The 21,612-nt window shown below is 38.5% G+C and overlaps 1 protein-coding gene across 1 annotated transcript in view; it reads left to right on the top strand.

Annotated features, from left to right (window-relative positions):
- ncapd3 (non-SMC condensin II complex, subunit D3) overlaps nucleotides 1-21,492 on the top strand; it is a 40,112-nt gene extending 18,620 nt beyond the window's left edge. The window contains exons 22-35 of the mRNA XM_061074606.1: nucleotides 1,405-1,500; nucleotides 1,654-1,892; nucleotides 3,059-3,138; nucleotides 3,638-3,775; nucleotides 3,954-4,087; nucleotides 4,243-4,451; nucleotides 7,984-8,094; nucleotides 10,171-10,338; nucleotides 13,087-13,199; nucleotides 13,552-13,610; nucleotides 16,286-16,327; nucleotides 17,068-17,130; nucleotides 20,307-20,355; nucleotides 21,196-21,492. Coding sequence (XP_060930589.1) covers nucleotides 1,405-1,500; nucleotides 1,654-1,892; nucleotides 3,059-3,138; nucleotides 3,638-3,775; nucleotides 3,954-4,087; nucleotides 4,243-4,451; nucleotides 7,984-8,094; nucleotides 10,171-10,338; nucleotides 13,087-13,199; nucleotides 13,552-13,610; nucleotides 16,286-16,327; nucleotides 17,068-17,130; nucleotides 20,307-20,355; nucleotides 21,196-21,262 — 1,568 coding nt within the window. The 3' untranslated portion in view covers nucleotides 21,263-21,492. The remainder of the gene's footprint in view (nucleotides 1-1,404; nucleotides 1,501-1,653; nucleotides 1,893-3,058; nucleotides 3,139-3,637; nucleotides 3,776-3,953; nucleotides 4,088-4,242; nucleotides 4,452-7,983; nucleotides 8,095-10,170; nucleotides 10,339-13,086; nucleotides 13,200-13,551; nucleotides 13,611-16,285; nucleotides 16,328-17,067; nucleotides 17,131-20,306; nucleotides 20,356-21,195) is intronic.
- The last annotated feature ends 120 nt before the right edge of the window (nucleotides 21,493-21,612 follow it).

Genomic DNA, 21,612 nt, shown 5'->3' with positions numbered 1-21,612 from the left:
CTTCCGTGGTTTCCGCCGGTATTATCCGGTATGAACCGGAAATGCGACTCCGGAAATTATGTAGTTAGCAGACCAATCGCAGCCTTGCCGGCAACATGACGCTTGCGGAGCCTTGCCGTCTAGTTAGAAAAATTGGGCGACGCACGCAAGCACGTAAGAAGGGTTCTTGCGCTTCCGGGCCTGTGAAAACGCGACGCATGCGCCGGCCTTTACCTTGTGACAGTCTCATAAAAGAAATAACAAAAACATGATGCAAGTATAGAGACATAATCGATGATATAAGAAGGAGCATGCCAATGAAGGACCTTTAAATGCAAGAAGTAAACATTTAAATGTGGGATAAAAAATGAATAAAATAAACGACTGTTTATGTCTGAGCTCCAGGCCAAAACAAATACACTCTCTTGATTGCTCACTCAGTGTAGGAAGAGTATAACTTATTTTATGAGCTCTACGCTACTAACCCTATATGAATGTGATCATATCTTTCAATGTTGTATGGCCTGGCTCGGGTTAAACTCTTTGAAAATCAAAAACATACAGAGAATAAATACCATAGAACTTTTTTATAATTTGTAACGGTAGTAGTAATGTCAAGAACCTTAATTTACTTTCACCGCTGGTCTTGATTCTGTCATGACAGGCCTGTCAGCTTTTTCAGGGGGCCAACACTAACATTGACTGGCTCAACATTCTTGAAACAAACACCTGAGATTTCTTTGTTTAATCAACAGTTTTGTGTGGTGGACTAGGTATTATTTTTGAAATGTCCTTTGAGCTAGCTTAACGATTCTGTACATTTTCAGTGACTGATCACCTTCCCTATAGACCAATAACATTATAAATATAAGTATGTGCTATGTAAGTTATGATTTGTTTCTATATCAACCATTTAAATGAGGTTAAACATTGTCTTAAAGATACATTGGAATTAAACAACACAGAACACAACAAGACAAAAGTAGGTAAGATAATATAAAATGAAATATTAACAACAACAAAAAAGATATTAAAACCAGTAAAAATTCAGGGGTCAAAAGGCTTTGCTGTAAAATATGTTTTAAGCAAGAATTTAAACAACAGGTTAAGTGGTAACAACTAAAGTATTTGTTTACTACTCTGTGCTTATTAATTTAGCTCCAATGCAGATTATATTCTGAATGTCCAAGAGCTCTATTTTCTCGTTTTTTAGGCACAAAAAGTTATACAAATAATTTAGATACTAAAATCCAACATTATGAATCATACATACATTACAATTCTATTTGATCTCCTCTCTACCATTTTTGCAAACCTCTTGCACAATGCATAAATCAAGTCAAGCTCTGCATTAAGGGACTTACAACTATTGTATGGTAACATGGATTACATGGCTGACTTGTTCTTTATGCTGGTTATTGACAGAGTGCCCGGAGGAACTGCCAGCCTCGCTGCCTCTGTCCCAATTCAAAGAAAACTCTCTCCCTTCTAGAGTCAAAGCCCATGCAGTCATCACTTTAGGTAATATGTTGCTCTTTGCCCTTTGCTCTTTGATTCTTTTGTTCTTTAAGTAAAATCTGTAACCCTAACCCTAAATAGCATTGATCTCCATGTATTCTTGCTGTCTCATCATACTTGTAATGTTTCTGCACTTGTGGCAACTGTCTGTTTTAGGCAAACTGTGTCTACAGCACAAGGAACTAGTCCAGAAGTACTTGCCAGTGTTTGCCAGGGAACTGGAGGTTGGCACAGAGGTTGCTGTGCGCAACAACCTGGTGGTGATAATGTGTGATCTGTGTGTTCGATACACTACCATCGTGGATCATTACATCCCCAACATATCTGCCTGTCTGAGAGACAATGAAGCTGTCATCAGGGAGCAGACTCTTATAATGCTGACCAACCTGCTCCAGGTGGGAATTGTTCTATAAATTCTACTCTACACATAGTTTCCAACACGTAACGTAACAAGCCAATACGTGTGTTCTATAGTGAGGTCAGGCGTACCACAGTTAACCCTTTTCATGAGTCTTCGTTTGTGACAACAGTGGTGTTCATGTATCGGGGTCCAACGGTTGATCTCCACTTCCTTCGACACATCCCCTATAACCAACTGTTCTTGGCTTATAAGCAGGTAGTGCAACTTCAGTCTGTACTAATGTTGCACGGTGTATCGGTACTAGATAGGTACCGCGGTACCCTTACGTTAAAAACGATACGATTTTGCATATTTTTAGTAGCGTACTTCATTAAAATATCATGCAATCAGAGCGCACTCACTGTTCCGCTCCCTGTCAGGCTGCCTGCACGCATTGTCTGCAAAGGGCAGGGCTGCCCAGCTCTCACAAATGCAACAGGCAGCCCTCACTCACAGCGAGTTATCTCAGGGGAGACATGGCCTCATGTGCAGGAGCTCTTGCCGACTGTCCTCGGCTTGTTGAAAGTGATTTTCTCTCAAACTGTGTGGCGCGACATAACAGTGTTGGGAATTTGCATTTTATCCCCTGGTGAGGAATTTAATAATTACACTAAATAACAACAGTAAATCATCGCTCAACCAAGTTTCAAGGGAAAATTACATATTAAACACAAACTATGTTACAGTGTTATTATTTTGCCAAATAGAGACAGAGTTCTTAAAGCCACGGCAGGGTCAAGAATCTGACAAATGGCCCCTATGATGTACTGGATTTGATGCACAAGTCAGGAGTACCCAGCTGTCACATTTTGCGCAAATGCAGTTCACCTGTCGCACACGAGAGATAACGTGGCATGCATGCCCAGGATATCGGGGTTGAAGTAATTGAAGCAATCAGGATTCATGATCCAACACCATGAATTAATATAAAATTTGATTGTCATTTGAGCGACACAGATACAAACAATCCTGCAGACAGGAGAGAAGTCAATCCCTGCTAACCCTGGCAGTTTAGCCTCTTAAGTGTTATCATGGCCACGTTATAGTTTTTTCCTTAAAGGTTAATAAATGTGTGATGTTTCCAAAGTCAATGAATAATTGTGATTTAGATTTTTGCCATAGTCAAGCAGCCCTATTTAACCCTCTGTGTTCTTTTTATAGGAGGACTTTGTGAAATGGAAGGGCTCCCTCTTCTTTCGTTTCATGGTGGTGCTGGTCGACCCAGTCCCTGTCATTGCCAGGTAAATCACACCATGTATACCCTGAAAGATCACTGAGTACATAATTTTACAATCTATAAACATCAGATAAAACTATGTTGAGCACAACATACTGTGCTGTGATGACAAGTTAAAAGCAAGGTCCTGTTTAGCTTCAGCATTCAATGCAGCCATGCTTATGTGATGTATTGTTTACTTTAAAGAACCCAACAAAAAAGCTGTAATACTACATGACAATGGCACTTTTTTAAATTTTGAGTATCTATAACATAATTGCAAAATAATATCAGTATTTATTTGGGATGTAGGTAATATTCCCAAGTGCAAAGGGACATTATATATATAAATGTACCAGAAGAAGATCTATACTGTGCTGCGAATCTTTTATTAAATGTTATGAGTGAATGCCCTGGTCACTGCCAATTGCATGTGAACAAATAAACAGACTCATAGAGCTTTTATAAAATAAAGAAATGCCACAAGAATATCAAACTGAAATGCGTTCTGTTTCCTGTCACAGTCTCTGTGAATACTGCCTGCTCCACCTGCTGTTGAAGAAGAACCCAGAAATGTTCAGCCAGCACTTCATTGAGTGTATTTTCTTCTTCAACTCATACACCAAACACAAGTCTTACAACAAGTTCCCTCAAAGTGAGAGGTATCAAGCTGTAGTAATTTTCCTCTGTCACCAAGTTCATGTTTGTCTTTATTTCTGTGATATTTATAAAAAGATTGTACAATTTAGAGCAAATTTAGATATTGTGTTACGTTTCATGCAAGGGTTTGAAAAGGAATTCCGTTTTTTTCTGTTCATTCATCGCCTTATGTCTATGCAGTGAACAGCTCCAGTTCTCCTTGAAAGGGGTTCAGGACCGTGAGAAGCGTTTTCAGATCTACCGCTTCCTGTTGGAGCACTTCACAGATGCCCAGCGCTTTCAAATCACCAACAAGATCAGCCAGACTGTCTTAGGTGAGCATTGGTTTGGATTTTGAATATCAACCTAAGCTACAAACTATTTGTACATAAAATCACAGATTTATTGGGTCAAAATAATTTCTGCTGTTGTGTATAACAAAATTGACTCTGGTTCTTCTTGTGAATTTCCTTTAACCTTTCCTGTCCAGCATGCTTTGTGGACGAAGAGCTACCTCTGGATGCAGATGGTGCTGTCATTTTATCCGAGACATTCAACATTTTGAGCCTGAAGGAGATGAAGCTGCAGGCCATATCTGCTCCACCAGGTGCCATGGCAGGGGAGGAAACAGAGGAAGAGAACATGGCCACAATGGCTAAGGCAGCTCTACAGGCCGCTCAGAAGAAGGTGGTGTCCCAGGCAAGTAATTCTGGCAAAGTGACCTGAAAACGGATCTCAAATAAAATAATTGCATTCCTTTAGTCAGCAGCAAAAGTAATATGTCGCATAACTTGTTAGTTTACCTTTTATTTTCCGGTCAACTTTATCAGTCTTTGTAAGATTTTTTAAACGAAAATTATACACACATCTTTTCTGTGTTTATACAGATAACACATTTAATTTTAAAATGCATACAGACAACATTTAACATTCACAGACTATCGAGCAGTTGGCTTAGCCCTGGTCACTACACACTAGGGATTTGGATCATTGCCTACTATGTTATACATATCTTATGATTCAATGTGTTACAAAAAATATTATGCTTGGCAATTTAATGTGGGATGGATTGTAGGGTTTAAGTCAGTCCAATTTGATCTGTATAGGGCCAAATAAGACAGTTGAGTTAAAAAAATATTTTGATACAAAAAAATCAATCACATTTTATTTGTATAGCCCTTATTCGCAATCGCAATTTGTCTCATCAGGCTTTAACAAGGTCTGACTTCCTCTGCCCTTAACCCTCAACAAAAGTAATAAAAAAAAACGGGGTAAAAAGAACGTAGAAACCCTAAGAACCACATGTGAGGGATCCCTCTCCCAGGACGGACAGAAGTGCAATAGATGCCATGCGTACAGGAGAACATCAGAAAGATAAGGGTATTTGCACATTGATTAGAAAAAGCAATTTGTAGCATTATGGAAGGTCAATGAATTGATGGATTATTGTCAGTAATGGTAGAGTATCTGAGTAGACATATTGTATATCAAGCAGTCTTGTTGTGATCATAGTCAATGGTCAGCAGCCACCACGATCGGACTATCTTCCTATAAGCTTTGTCGTAGAGGAAGGTTTTAAGCCGACTCTTAAACTTACAGATGGTGTCTGCCTCCCTAACTGAAAGTGGGAGATGATTCCACAGGAGAGGAGCTTGAGCTCTTTAAGGTATAATGGTGCAATATTATTAAGGGCCTTGAAGGTGAAGAGGAGAATTTTGAATTCTATTTTACGAAGCCAGTGTAGTGAAGCTAATACAGGAGAAATGTGGTCTCTTTTCCTGGTTCTTGTCAGGACACGTGCTGCAGAGACTTTAACGTCTTACTGCTAGAGCCTGATCATAAGGAATTACAATAATCAAGTCTGGATGTAACAAAGGCGTGGAGTAGTTTTTCTCCATCTTTTTGAGAAAGGATAGCTGTGATTTTTGAGATGTTATGCAAGTTAAGGAAGGCAGTCCGAGAAATTAGTTCTTGACTGTTTCATTGGAAGCAAGGGCAATGTCGTCTAGCGCAGGTATATCATTCAACAATGTTACTTGGATATAAAATACGGATCCCACCGACTCTTTTTCATTTATGGTTCTCTGACGACTGTGCGTGCTGAAAACAATTCACCGGCAGAACAGTAGGTGGCGCAACGGAAGAAGAGCTTAGAGAAGCCTACCTCATTTGTACGTAGAAGAAGTCCACGTTTGTTTATTTACCTCTCCCGGCTTTCCTCACACACTCCGGACCTCTTCCACTAGGCGCTCTTCAATGTTGTTGTCCATATTAGAATTGTAGTTTCGTTGGTGTGGGTTTTAAATATATAGATATACGGAATGAAACAGGAAGTTTGAGGTCCGGAAATGTGAGATTTCGAAAATGACGTAGTGCGGAAATGATGTCGTTAGCAGACTTATCATAGCCAAGGGCTGTCCCCTGTTCACTTTCTGAAGCTCTCTGTTGCACGTGGAATCCATTGCACTTCTGTCCATCCTGGGAGAGGGATCCCTCAAATGTGTCTCTCTCTCTCTGAGGTTTCTACGTTCTTTGTCCCCTGTTAAAGTTGTTTTTGTTGAGGGCTAAGGGCAGAGGATGTCACACCTTGTTGAAGCCCTATGAGACTAAATGTGATATGTGAATATGGGCTATACAATTTGATTAATTGATTTAAAAATTTCAAAGCTGCCCACGTTTAACAAAGACTGATATGGGTATTTTCAAAATGCCTGTCTCTCTTGAAAAGTTTCACATTTGATTTGTAGCAGTTTGGTGGAGGGTGTAGGTCCTCTTTCTCCATAGTAATCTGTTAAAAGCATAGACATGCCTTCAACTTGCATGTGATCTGCCAAGGACATCAGTGAAGATGAGACAGCACACTAGACAGTTTAAAGGAGTAGTTGATCCAAAAAATGAATTGTACATTTTGTTATAAAAATTAAGCTTATCTTACAGTCATAATTTTGTATTAAAAAAAAGATTCTGTGCTCACATTACTCTAAAAAGTTACAACCTAACATTCAGGTGGATGGAATCATTTGGTCACAGGTTTCCTGTGAGAAAGCCCGAACTGTTAAATACTAGGGATGAGCGAGTACAGCATTATCTGTATCTGTATCTGTTAACCATATGAATTATCCGTATCCGTACTCGGAGTGGGCGGGGCCTAACCCAGAAGTGGGTGTGGTTTAACCCGGAAGTGGGCTGGTTCAGCATAACGTTCTTTTTTAACTTTGAAACATTTTTATGATTTTTTTATTTTTTTTAAATTTATTTCCACACTCTCTGTGTGTGTGTGTGTGTGTGTGTGTGTGTGTGTGTGTGTGTGTGTGTGTGTGTGTGTGTGTGTGTGTGTGTGTGTGTGTGTGTGTGTGTGTGTGTGTGTGTGTGTGTGTGTGTGTGTGTGTGTGTGTGTGTGTGTGTGTGTGTGTGTGTGTGTGTGTGTGTGTGTGTGTGTGTGTGTGTGTGTGTGTGTGTGTGTGGCGAGGGAAGTTCACTGTCTCCCGGAGAAATGAACACTCTGTGTTTTTAGTATAGAAATACGTGTATTATATTCGTTCACAAGTCATACAGATACACATACTGGTTTTGTTATTTTCACTTTACATTAACACTTAAAGTTTAGAGCAGTGTAATTGTTTGCCGTGATAATTAAATGCCAGTGTGATAATAAATGACAATTTCAAACCATACAAACTGTCATGTACTGTATTTAATAGAGGTTTACTTTACTGTAAAGTAAGTATAAATGTAAAGTGAAAATAACAAAACCAGTCATTATGACTTGTGAACAAATATAATTCACGTCTTTCTATACTAAAACACACAGAGTGTTAATTTCTCCGGGAGACAGTGAACGTCCCTCGCATCTCACTCATCAAGACTCGTACCCGAAGACCCAGTCGGGAAATGAACGAGTCATTTCTGCTTCCTTGACTCAGCCTATGGAACAGTCCCGATGCGCAGTGAACCTGAGTGACTGAGAGACAGAGAGCTGTTCTGTGAGTGAGTGAGCAGAGCCGTGTGTGAATGGGAGGAGCGCTGTGACGCTGTGTGAGGATTGTCATTCAGTCCGAGCACAGATAATGACTCCGATTACTCGTGTTATAATCGTACTCGGCAAAAGTGCTTTATCCGTACCGGATACTCGTTTCAGCCGAGTATCCGGCTCGTCTCTATTAAATACCATCATGAAATTGTCCCCAGCTTTAAGGTGAGCTCATTTCAGCTTTTGAAATTTGTTCCACAGGTACAGAAGAAGGCCTTCATAGAGAACACAGTTCCTCTCATCATTAGCCTGAAGAATCTCCTAGAGCAGAAACGCTCTCCTGCCCTCAGAGATCTTATGACCTACTTGCAGGTGAGACTACACCATTGACATGTGGAGGATGTATGCCTGTTCTCAGTGAAGACATTTTAATCTAGTTTTTGTCAGTGACATACGATAATCAATTTTATTCTTACTTTTGTATAATACGTCTTCTGTGCATTTTGAGGCTGTTACTGTGCTTGTAAATATCATTCCGGGTCCAATCTCAAAGCTTCCTGTCTTCAATTAGTTTTCCAGAATATACTGAGCCTGCTATATAAAACAGATCTGAGACAGATGACTGACCCAGAGTGAAGGGCAGGGAGACAGTTATTCCGTGGGAGAAGGGGAAGATCAGCTTGGGTGCAAATTGTAGCTGTGATCAAAGGGTACAGATATTGTAATTCACATTCACATAGCTTTATAGGCAGAAGACTGGGACGGGGGTTCCAGGGTACGGAACACTGTTAGTTATGAGTTTGTTATAAAAAAGGGAGTAAGAGGCATTGTTACTACACAGGTACATGAAAACAGGGCTGCAGTCTCCAACATCAATCTGGATGTAGCACAAATGTAGTTTTAGACAGTATTTAACAGCATGAGAGATTTCTCACTACCCTAAATATATATTTTCTTCTGCAATGTATAAATACGATGGTGTTACTCTGCTATGCAGGTTAGTATAGACTTGCCTCTATATGCATTTCCAAAGCATTTCTGTTTTAATGATAATCTGATGCCTACAGTCTTTTCTGCAGTGCTATAAGCATCTGTGCAGTTCACTGTACAACAGTGAGTTATTAAGAGGCCGGATTCACTTGATTGCTGAATCACTACAAATTTTGGGTTAGACTTTTGTTTAGGAACATCAATAGGACAATTTAAACTGGGGGAACTTTTCTAACCAAGGCCCATTTCTATTAAAAATAAATAAATAAATAAAAAAAATGTTTATGCTTAGTTGATAACCTCGATAATGCAATAGCTGGAACTGCTTCTCTTTGGATGTTTCATTGATTAATGATTTCTTTAAATTTAAAATGTTTGTTAGTTGCTTTTATTGTCTCATCTTGTAAAGCACTTTGCAACTTGTTTGTAAAATGTTCTATATAGATGAAGTTTATTAGTATTATTATTTCCAGGTTTGAGTCTAAAGCAGACTCTTTGCAGTCAGTTTTAAAAAAGAACTGCTCAGGCAGTAGATTGGCCGAAACAGAGATGCTAATGACAGTTTGCCTAAGTTTAGAGCTATTTTTTAGACATGAACTCTGGAAAGTGTCCTGAAAAGTTCCTGACATTGGCTTTTACATATGAAAATTGCAGCAGTAGTTAATCTGGGTCAGATGCTTTCACACTAACAGGAAAATGTCCAGAACATTTAGGTTGTTACACTGTTATAAAAATCCAAGTGAGAGCACTTTATCATGTCAATTTGGGTGAAAGTCAGCAATTCTCCAAGATGGAGGCGCAGCCAACTCAGCATTTGTTGTGTGTTGTGAGAAAAAGCGTGCCTGTTTGGTTGATGCAGGAGTATTTTCCATGATCTTTGGTAGCAATCATCAGTTTAAATTACATTTTAAATTTCACATGGTAACACTAACCATTGTAAATTTCCCCATGGTTAACTGTGAAACCGGTAGCTGTTTCATCCCTTATCACCTGTAAGGGCTCTTGCCTCCAGTAAAATACTCCCTCACTGGAGACACTGCAGGAGAGTAGATGTTAAAACTCTGATCTCAACCCTTCTGCCTCACATTGGGCACATAGTAGAAGTTGAGTGTTAAAAAATTAGATTTTAGTAATTCATAAATTATTTGAGGGTTCTGGCTCTGTAATGGCTTTTAGCTGAAAACAGACTAGGCACGTTTAACACACACTGTGCCTTAACTGTACTTCTACAGCCTTAGATCTAAATTTCCTTCTGCAGGATTTGACTATGTATTTTACTTCTTACATATATTTCATATTTGATTGTAGGATTTGACTGTTACTCTACTTCTGAGTCCCTGCTTTTTCAGCAAGTGATCAGGTTGAGAGTAGAGTCAAAAAAAGAGTTATAGATGACTTGGAGTTAAAGACACTGTGTGACATTACTCTATGTATTTAATGATGCTGTTTTCTCATCAGGTGACTATGCAGGACTACCGTAATGAGGTGAAAGACTTTTTCTCTGGTGACGAACAGCTGATGGCTGAGGTGGAGTTTGCTCTGAGGACAGCTGAGAAGGAGAGAGAAATGGAGGAACAGATGGAAACCTGCACCCTGACAGGAGATGGTAAAACTCCCCTTGCACAGGTCAGGATACTCTGAAATCGTTTAAGCTGATTTGTCGTCAATGCATAATTAGTGTGTGTATATATATAATACAGTCGATGATTTTGATAAACTGCTTATTTTTGGTTTTAGCTTTGTTAGACAAGACATGTGACATGAACTTCAATGAATAGTTTGAAGTATTGAGCATTGAGTAAAGTATTTGTTTTCAATTGGCAAAAGTCAGACTAAGTAATGAGATGCACATGCACAAAGGTCACTCTCACTCGCAACATATTTAGAGTGACATCTGTCATCCTTTATTCTCTATATCTAAGTTCTCACTTGAGAGAGAGAACTGCATTGCATGTGTAACTGATGTGTGGATGAGGGTATGAAAGACCACACCTCACAATTATTTCCCCAGCATTTATTTGCCTGCAAAGGACAATATAAAACCATTAATGTCCTTCCAGTATTTTAAGGCCCGTACAATGGCGTGGCGCTATGCTCATTATCATTGGCTGTTTGTGTTGTCCGTCAAAGCATGGATGGGGTGAATTTTATCGACATATCGACATTTCTATCTATCTAAAAAAATGATATTGTGATAATTATCGATGGTTATATTGCCCAGCCCTATGCACAGTGAAAAAGTCGGAAGTGCAGTCCAGAATTGGTGTGCTTAGTCCAGACTTCGGCAACCCGCAGCTCTGGAGGCGCAAGCGGCTCTTTAGCCCCCTGTACAGTGTTGTGTATGTCGCGCATATTTTTCGCGAATAATGAACTTTACGAATCAGTTTCCAGATGGTGAACGTCAAGATCAAGTACATTTTTTAAATAAGCATCGTATCAGGACATCATGAAATACCAGGAGCGTGTGTGCGCGCGCGCGTGTTCCCAGACAGTGCACATACACACAGGTCCCGGGGCTCCGCCCCCACTCAATCAGAGAGTCACACACAGGGAGATCAGAGCTTGTTCACGTGAAGCAGCCAGTCAGTGACTGGCTGCTTCTTATCAGTGGAAAACAGTGAAAACACAGAGTTTCTCTGGTCACAGCTGCTCAGAGATCAGCGCCACAGCTAAATTCTGGGTTCAGTATCTTGCCAAAGGGCACTTTAGTATAGTCCATGGAGCCAAAAATAGAATTAATTGTAAAATCATTTTTCAGCAAAGATCATTTCTATGAGGTGTCCAGAACAACATACTAAAAGTCCTAAGAAATATGTTTAATTCTCATCAATCCAAGATGTGTGCCAATAAGGCCAGGCAACAATACACCCCAATGGGGCTATTTTTTCCTTTACTCCTATCAAAAGGAAACTTAACACAATGAAAGTAACTTCCAGTGGTAAAACCCCCGCCCGGTATAGTCTTCAGGGTCACAGAGGCACACAAGCCTCCCCACCACGAGTAAAGAGTAAAGAATGACACTAGCTTTCTCGAACAAACTAAGGTGTTCAACCAGTCACAGGAAAATGTGGGAAAAGGCATCATCATCGCAGCAGGTGAAAAAGCTCTAGGATCACTGTATTGGGGGCGAAAAAGATGAATCACTGGATATGCTGAGATACGGGCGATTCTGTGATAAAGTAACTCAGAACTCCTCTCCAGTGGAACCTTAAACTCTCCCTCCAACGTCAACAGCTGCAAAGTTCCATAGTCTTCGGGTCTTTTACCAAATGATGGAGTGGAAAGGGGGAAGTGAATGTTTGGACCCAAAAGACTGCCTCTGTGACCCTGAAGACTATACCGGCGGGGGTTATACCCCTGGCAGGTACTACCAAGCCAGGCAGTTTTCAGGTTAGAGGCCAGTCTAAAAGCAGCTTAGCCATCACCCATTGGCAGTGGGATGATTGAATGAAGATTGGGCCGATGTATTTGTCATACATATGAATGGTGTTGCTGTCTATGCAAATTAGGACATATTCAATAAGTGTGGAGCTCATTTGCATATTCAAATTCATTTTCAAAGAAACTTGTAACACAAAAAATGTTACTTTCATGGATACTTTCATTGTGTAAAGTTTCATTTTGATAGGAGTAAAGGAAAAAAATAGCCCTGTTGGGGTGTATTGTTGCCTGGCCTTATTGGCACACATCTCGGATTGATGAGAATTTAACATATTTCCTCAACTAGGATTTCTTAGGACTTTTGGTATGTGGTTCTGGACACCTCATAGAAATGATCTATGCTGAAAAAAATTATTTTACAATTAGTCGGCCGCAAAACGCTACTTTGCCTGGACTAGTAGTGCAAACCCTAATCCTTAAGCAGTTGGTTTCAGAATAAAGTGCAGAATTCCTGATATTTTCATAATTGTATGTAACTTTACTTTCATTAAAGAAATTAATGTCATTAAATTGTAATTTTTTTAAAAATTAGAAACTAATTTCCTGCTTAAAAAGCTAAGCTGTTGAATCGATTTCCTGAATCAAGCTGAAATTGTATTATGGTAAAGAGGCCATTATCTAAAGAATGCGATGGTATCACACAAAATCCAAAGTTTGCAGAATATTCTCTATATTTCTCAAAGAACGAGGATTTGAAAGGAGAAAAATGGTAGAAGGAATTACATATCAGCTTAATGTTGTTTCAATAGTTTAAGTTGGTTCAATTATGCAAGGAGTTCTTGGGGGACCAAAGCCAACAAAATTTGAGAAAAAGAAAAGGAAAACAGGGGTGACACTCTGAAATTCACATTAATAACATGAACACAGACCGTGTCTCTGAGTTACCCATTAGCAGTCAAGGTGTCATAATGGTTCTGTTTTTTTTGTTCTCAGGTTTCTGTTCAGGACTATCCAATCAGGTGCAGGCCCCTTCTCCCAGGTAGCTTTGCAACCCCACAACCACCACGTCCCAATTTTCTGTCTCTGAGACTGTCACAAACTGTCAGGTAAGTTTCAATCACAAAAAAAATTTGCTCTCTTGATTATGCTGCCATAATGCTCAGCTTGGACATTGAAGAAAAGTAAATTAAAATACTTAATTTTCAGGGTCATTTTGGGGCCCAATAAGCAGGCAGGCAGATCACCAGGCTTTGTCTGGTGTCTTTTACTTGTTAAACCAGAGAATACCAGCTCATATTGTACTTATGTCCAAGGATTGTTTTATCTGTTGAATTGTCAAATTTACCTTTTTGTTGCGGTCAGTTAAGGGTGAAATTTTTTTTTCTGGTTTGCCTTTTTTTTTGCATAGTTTATCAGTTAGAAAACGTGTGTCTGTGTGTCCGTTTGTCTGTGTGTCAGACGTACCAACAGATCCAGGAAGGAGGAGCATGTCAAGTTGATCACTCTGGAAGGAACAGGTATGACACACTGGATGTTGAAACTATCATTATAAAAGTGTAAGGATGTTTGATGGTGACCAAAATACATTTATTTTGTAGGATATGTATACATTTTGGCAAATACAATAGGACTAGATCCTACTCTGTAGAATACATTACCCACCCAATCACTACAGAGCGTAACTGATTCTTCTAAAGAGAGATGTGTCTCTTGCTGAAAGACTACATCATACTGTTTCGACTTCGAACAGAAAATCTACTTTTTCCTCTTGATTGAGGGGTCCCAGGCCCTTAACATTCCAGGTGGAAATGCAGAAATTATTCAAGTTACCAGTTAGATTAAATAATTATCGTAACCCAATGCATCAGCCAACTCTAAAATATATGCGTGTTAACTTTACTATGGGAAGACTCCTCCAAATTAAAACCCATTAACAACCAAACCCAGCGCGTACTGCTGAACCCTGCGCTTCCCCTTGTAAATGAGCAAACCCTCCACTGATCCACTGGCTCACGTTACCAATAACGACTGCATCATTATTACTGTTTACCTATACACCTCAAGCCTATAAGGGCTGTATGGAAAGCAGCTATGCCGCCCATATTGCCCTGTTGTTTTAAAGATATCCTCATGTCAGAATCTTCAGAATGTATTCCATTGCATTTTTTGGACTGTCGAAGCACTCTCATTGATCATCCTTATTGAATTTGCCTTCTTGCATTCCTTAAATTGATGGAGTTTCACCTGATAGGCCTTGGAGAAATCTAGGAAGATCATGATGCGGTTTTCATCCTGAATCAGTTCTGCATTGTTCTGTGCAGTGTGTAGAATGAGCTCTCTGTCAGCCGAGCGTAGAAAGCGGACCATAGTTTATGGTTCACTGTAGAGACCATTTTTTATAAAGAAAGAACCAAAACCAAAGCATCACAGAACTGCCCATAAATAAGTCCATTCCACACGATCAAACGCCTTTTCTGCATCTAACGACAAGACTGCAAATGGATGCACATTTGAGGAAGTCTCAATTATATGTTAGAAGCTGCATATGTTGTCAGAGGCAGCACGACCCTTAACAAAACCAGTCGGATCTGAGTGGATCAGATGTTATGCAGGAATCGTTTTTTCTTGAAAGGGCTTTTGCATACAGTTTAAGATCATAGTTCAAGATAGATAATGGTGGGTAACTGGAGAATTATTGAGGGCACTTACCCTTTTTAAGAAGATAAATCGTTTTTTGGTCTTTAGGAAAAAAAGAAAACCTTGACCTAAAATTAAACATTCAAGAGGGATAAGTGCCATAGAAAACGGCTTTGATTCATTATGCATTGTATCAATGTTTTTAAGTTATTTTAAGGTAATAGGAACATCTAGTTGGGAGGCTTGTATATCTGAGAGTGGGGCGGTGTGGCCTAGTGGGTAGAGTAGTCGTTCTCCAACAAGAAGGTTGCCGGTTCAATCCGGACTCTTCCCCATATGCGTGCTGAAGTGTCCTTGGTAAGATAGTGAACCTCTAAATGGCCTCTCATAAAATGTTGAGTGTACAAATTGTAAGACGCTTTTTTTTTTTTTTAATTAACAGTCTTCTGGCCTTCAGAGCTCTATAAATCAGAATAAAAAGAAGTGAAGGTTTTGTTTATTTCAGATGGAACTGTACATTATACACTAACAATTTTGATAGAATCTATAGAAGCCACATGTTCAAATTGCTTTAACTGTAATGCCAGGAGTCTACTTGTTCTTTCTGCGAATTCATAAAGTATTTATCTGGTTTTCAAATGAATAAATTACACTTGTGCAGAGGATATACACCCTTATACTGACTTTGCAGCAGCCAATCATTTCTGCCTATCCTCTGTATAATTTGAGTGGACAGAAAGGGAAAAAAAAAAAAATAATTCTTCCTATGAATACCTTCTCTTATAAATATTATAGTTGTTCCTTAATTGGGAGAATAATAACCTATGGGGTTAATTGAGAATTTCGATATCTACAGGGCAGTGCTTTTATATGGCTTGATCTCTTATCTCGAACTTAAGGTTGGCCGTTCAGCAATAGTTACCATGGTGATTTACCTTGATAGGAGGTAAATGAGTTTTGTAGGACTGAAAACCAGATAGACGCAAATCCTGCTTCATAGTACAGACCTCTGGTTTATCTGCAGTAAAGCCAAGTTCGTTATCAACCAGATCTTTTTTCGTTTTTTGTATCGATTTTATAGTCAATTTGTTTCATAAAATAAGTCTGAATTTATGTTAATGCTGTTTTACTTTTCAAAGTAGAACCTTTGTAATTCAGCAAACAAAACAGCTTTTACATTTTTTTACTATGTCACTAAAAGAAAAGTTATTCTTTGCATGTCGCTGGCAGCACCCGTAAATATCTTGTCCTGGGTCTTTACCGTTAAGTAGTTTTAAATGCACATACATTTCATATACATTGCCAGTTCACAGCTAGCTTCTAACTACTTACCTCCTGAATATCAGGGTATGCCTCTGGGATGCCTGTTAATGCAACTGCACTTCATTCACATCATAGGGATTAACTAATATGTTACTTTCTGCGTGGAAAACACAGTTTGCATGTTTTTTTATTTAATCTGATGAACAAAGTTTGACCAACATTCAAAGTTTGTGTCTTGGGCAGTGACAGCAATCTATCCTGGTTGACTTGTTTTGTATGTCTTTGTGTCCAGTGATTCCTCAAGGAGATGACAGAGCCATCAGCACACCCAAAGGTAAAGGTTCAACTTGATATCCACATAATGATCCAGCACCACAAATGGGCTTTAGTGTTATAGATGCTTCCACAACTGATTCTTAACTGTAAACCAGAAGCCTTTTTTTTTTTTCCTAAACTAAAACTGTTTAGTCAAAGTTCGGCTCATTTCGGCATTGACCATCTCTAGTTGCATTTACAGGTGAGCTTTAACATACCTGGTGATGCATCACTCAGAAGAGTCCGCCAATTGAAAGAGAGACTCATTAGAGAGACATCAATCAATCAAATTTTATTTGTATAGCCCCATATTCACAAATCACTATTTGTCTCATAGGGTTTTAACAAGGTGTGACATTCTCTGCCCTTAACCCTCAACAAGAGTAAGAGTTGGGGGACATAAAATCTATATTGAACCCAAAAGGGCTGACCGTAGATGCACTGTATTAATGTGTGGGTGAATGGATAAATGGCAAAAAGACTACTGTAAAGCACTTTGAGTGGTCATCAAGACTTGAAAAGCGCTATATAAATAAAGACAATTTACCATAGTCCTGCTAGATATGTAAACTCTATTTACGTTGTTTTTTTTTTACTTAAAACCACATGTATACAAAATCTTTGTGGATATCTAAACTTAAAATACTAAAAAATGTTTAAATATATTTTCATACACATACAAACTTATATATTTATCTCATTGCCAAGGTACAGATTTACCCACTAAACCCCACTTTTCCATCTTCCTTTGTCATTCAGGTGCTACTGTCAATTTAACTTTTGATGAAGGAGTCAGCGCAATCTTCAGTGACCAAGGAACAAGTAAGTTACTTCGATGACAGTATGACAGAAATGTAACAAATTTAAAAGTCTTTGTGGAATGTAAAATCACATTTGGATCAACACCATTACTTTTTTCACAATTTTAGTTGCAACATTTTGTGACAAAGGGGAAATCAGTATTTCAAATTGTTTTGTAAATTCCAGTATGTTTGCACATTCAAGCCAGCCAGATTAGCAGTTTACCGTTTTATTTATGTTTTGCTCTCCACCAAAACAGCTTGAAAGCCATCAATCGTAGAAATGGCATCCTGGGTATCTTCCTCTAGGCCAGGGTACACTTACTGTGGTCCAAATCTGGACCCAGATGCACTCTTATCTGAGTCCAGACCTATAATCGCTAACCGGCTCTGTTTTTCTAGCCATTATAGCACGTTTAGCAGTCCAGGAAAATAACAGTCCAATTGCATGTTTTGTAAATCAACTAATGTGATGCCACTCAGCCAATCAAATCTATGAATATCATGAGTATTATAGCAGTGTGTCTGTGAATGAGATACTAACAGCAGGGAGAGAAGGGCATTGAGTGACAGAAAAGTTCAGCATTATGAATAATGTGCTCTCGTTTTGTAAAAGGTGCACCAGCTATCGGAGCCGATATATATGTAATATGTAATATATATATATATATATATATATATATATATATATATATATAATTAAATTAATAATTAGTCTCAAAATCATAGTCATGAATTCTCTATTGAATTAATCACAGCTCTAATTTAAAACAACACACAATACAACAAAAGAAACAAAAATATGAGATTTATTTACTACTAGGAAGGGAATATTTTCAAGGATAAGACAGGAAAATGCTAAAAAGAATGATTTAATCATATAGATTCATAGGAATAGAATTGAAAGCTGATAATTTGGGTGAGGGTGGTAAATAATATGTTAAAGTGTGATAATGTGAATGGCAAATAATCTATGACTGAATGAACTATGGAGATACATTTATGGATCATAAATTCTGGTAACAATATTAAATAAGTAAATAATAGCAGAATCGAATGATTGGACCCAGCCAACTTGAATGAGTGCCACTGTGCTGTGGACATTTTCAGTTCGAACTCAGACAGTGATTCAGTGGCTGGTAACCTCACAGGGTCCAGGTGGTTTCCCATTTGACGACATCAGTTGTTCTGCAGTGAGTATTTCTGACAGGTTGATGAAGGACCCGCTGCTGATTAAGTTCTCTGCTTGACTTGAACATTATCAGTCATGGTCCTGTCCAAATCAAGGAAGCAGATACTGCGTTGGGAGCAACATTCTCAACAGTATTTAACCTGCTCCCCTGGGCAAATTCTCTGGAGAGATAAAGTTTGAGCATGTTAATATGACACAACCATGTTCTCCTTCTGCGCTCAGGTGTGCGGAAGACATAGTTTATGTGAGACATTTCTTTCCACCACATAAGGACCTGAGAAACAGGCAGTGAGAGCAGAACCAGGAACAGGCAACAGAACCAGCACTTTATAACTAGTCTTGAATTGTCGCTTAACAGCTGTCTTGTCTATGTTTGCAACAGGACTGCTTGATACATAGTATTTCTCCTCAGATACTTGACCATCAATTCATTGACCTTCAGTTATGCTTCAAAATGTTTACCCTTATCAATGCTGCTAAAACCTTTATCTTGATGATGTTCTCCTTTACACTTGACATCTATTGCATTTCTGTCCGTCCAGAGAGATGGATCCCTCACGTGGCTCTCTCTGAGGTTTCTACGTTCTTTTTAACCTGTTAAAAAAATTTTTTTATTAGATTTCCTTACTCTTGTTGAGTGTTAAGGGCAGATGATGTTAAAGCCCAATGAGACAAATTGTGATTTGTGAATATGGGCTAACGGATTCTTATTTCGCACTATCAAAAAACGTGTATAGTTTGTGTCCATACTGTTAAATGAAAACTCAAAAGCTTCATAATTTAGCAGTGGACAAAAAGCATACAGGCAAAACAAATATCTAACCCGGTCAAATAAGGCACATCAAAACTATTTGTAAATAAAATACTCACTTCATGTTCTACAAAAACAGCTACAAACGATAGTCTGGTATTTCTAAACAATTGACTAAATTCAAGATCAGTCCAGTATTGCAAAAGTATATAACAGAAAAAAGTAATTTGCTTTTAATCTTGAGGAAAAATACAATTTGTAAACAAATGAATACAAGTAGAAAAAGTTAAATTATCATTTACAGACAACGGTGTTGCTTGGGATTCACATTAAACATTAAATAACCTGGCCAAAGAGTCTAACTTAAAGTTATAGTTAGGTTTTTGAAAATAAAGAAGAGGAAGAGAATGGTTTTTTTTGTGTCATCATTTGCGATATTGTGATATTGTGTTGCTGATCCATGTTAAATCAGCTTATAAAGTTAACAGTCTCAAAAGGCGTAAATGTAAAGTGTTCCCACAGTTTTGATGACTTGTCTCCGTGTTATCGTTATATTAAATCAGATTCACTTTAGTGTAATGACACAATAGGGGCACAATGCAACGAAATTAGGTAGGTCTAACCAGCAATTATATACATATATGATACATATAACAGAATAAAAAGGAGTGCAATGGGAAGGTTAGTTATGGGAAGGTTAGATATGGGAGCAGTTAAGAAGGAATGGGTTGGATAGGGACAGTTAAATATGGGAAGGTAATGGGGAGGTTATATATGTACATTGTAAGTAATACGAAAATACACTAAGAGGTATACACTATGTTGATATAGTTATAAAAGACCAGTAATAACAGTTTTCATTATAACAGGAGTGAGTTACTGACAGTATGGGCTAGTCAGTGTGAGACAGCACAGTGTTCTTTGTCAGCAGTCGGACAGCTGAGGGGAAGAAGCTTTTCACCACCCTCTGAATTTATTTCTGGTCAGGGGAACCATTGAAAGTGTACTACCCTACAAACTGACCTCCTTGTTCAGTAGAGGCAAGGTTTAAAAACAACACCAATAGGATTGTGAAGACAGCCAGCAGGATCAATGGTGCCCGTCTACCAATTCTGATGAGATATACCAGCAGTCAGGAACCCTCACCACCTTTCTTATTGCCTGTTTGGTACAGGAGCCCCCCCCAATTCAATTATCTCCTCCAGAACCAAAAACAATCAGTCAAAATATCTGTGTTTCCATTGTGTCCTGACAGGTCTTGTCAGGGAGACCGGTGTTCTTCATGTGCAACCAAATGAGCAACAGTAAGTGAGCTATTTTCTGTCTTTGGTTCCTCACAGTCTTTTTCTATTTTTCATTAACCCTTTAACAGTCTCAATTCAGGGAATACATCCTTCGGAAGCTGCATTCGAAGACCAATTGCGTCACAGTGACATAACAAGGCTGCCCATTTCGAAGGCTCCTTTTAAATGTGGCTTACAAATGAAGTCTCAAATGTGGGTTTCTTTGTTATTTGTAAAGTCTCTGACCTATGTAAAGTGCCTTGATATAATGTATATTATGATTTGGCGCTATAAAAATACATTTTAGTTTAATTAATTGTACTTCAGAGGTAATGGTGCCAGCAAGTAATGAGAAGTTGATTCAATGCTTGTGTATTCAGCTCAACCATTGACAGTACGTTAATTTAAAAAAAAACAAGGGCATTCAAACTTTCTCGTCATGTCCAACTTCAGCTTTCTAGCTAAGAAACCGCAAGGAAATAACTAAACAGAAAACCTCTGTAGACCGGATCATTTGATTTCGTTTCGCCCTTCCTGGTCTTCGTAGCCCATAAAGGAGGCAGTGTTCCTGGGCCAGGCAGACCAAGTCCTCCTAAGGATGCTGCCCCTGAGACACAGTTTTTCCATATAGTTCCAAAGGTTGCACAGTTACAACAATGCAATTAAAATAAATAGTAAAATTCAGTCAAGCGTTATGCTTTTTCTGCATTTGTGAATAAAAATGTAACACACCGATATACCGATTTGGATACATGTACCGTTACACCCCTAGTTATTGGACATATCATACTGGGTTTATTACATTGTGAGGCGGCTGTGATTGGTTCAATCCCATTCTTTCCTATCTGTTGTTTGTTTCAGAGCTTCTCGACCGAGGCAGTGGAACGTGCAATCACCTCTCTGCAAGAAGAAAACAAAAAAGATTTAAACTTAAGTCTCTTCATGTTCTACTCTTGGAAGATGTTATATCTTTATTTTCATACACATGATGTTGATTGACATTTGTCATGTTGATCTTGTGAATGTGTTTGTGTTACTGCTATCTGTTAATTTTTTTTGCAATAAATGTTTGCTTGTCATCATTTTTGGACAGATTCAAATACTAAATGTTGTTGATACACAATCTGCCAGTATGGATGCATAATATACTTCCGACAACTGTAGCAGGAAAATAAAAATGTATACTGTATGGTCCTTTTTTTCAGTTCTGCATTTTATGAAGTCTTATTGTGAAATTATTAGTTTAATTAAACTTTTTTTAATTTTTTTTTGTTTAAT

This window comes from Limanda limanda, chromosome 1, assembly GCF_963576545.1.
Source record: "Limanda limanda chromosome 1, fLimLim1.1, whole genome shotgun sequence".
Classification (NCBI taxonomy): domain Eukaryota; kingdom Metazoa; phylum Chordata; class Actinopteri; order Pleuronectiformes; family Pleuronectidae; genus Limanda; species Limanda limanda.
Note: the sequence above shows the minus strand (reverse complement) of the source record. Positions and strands in the feature narration are given on the sequence as shown.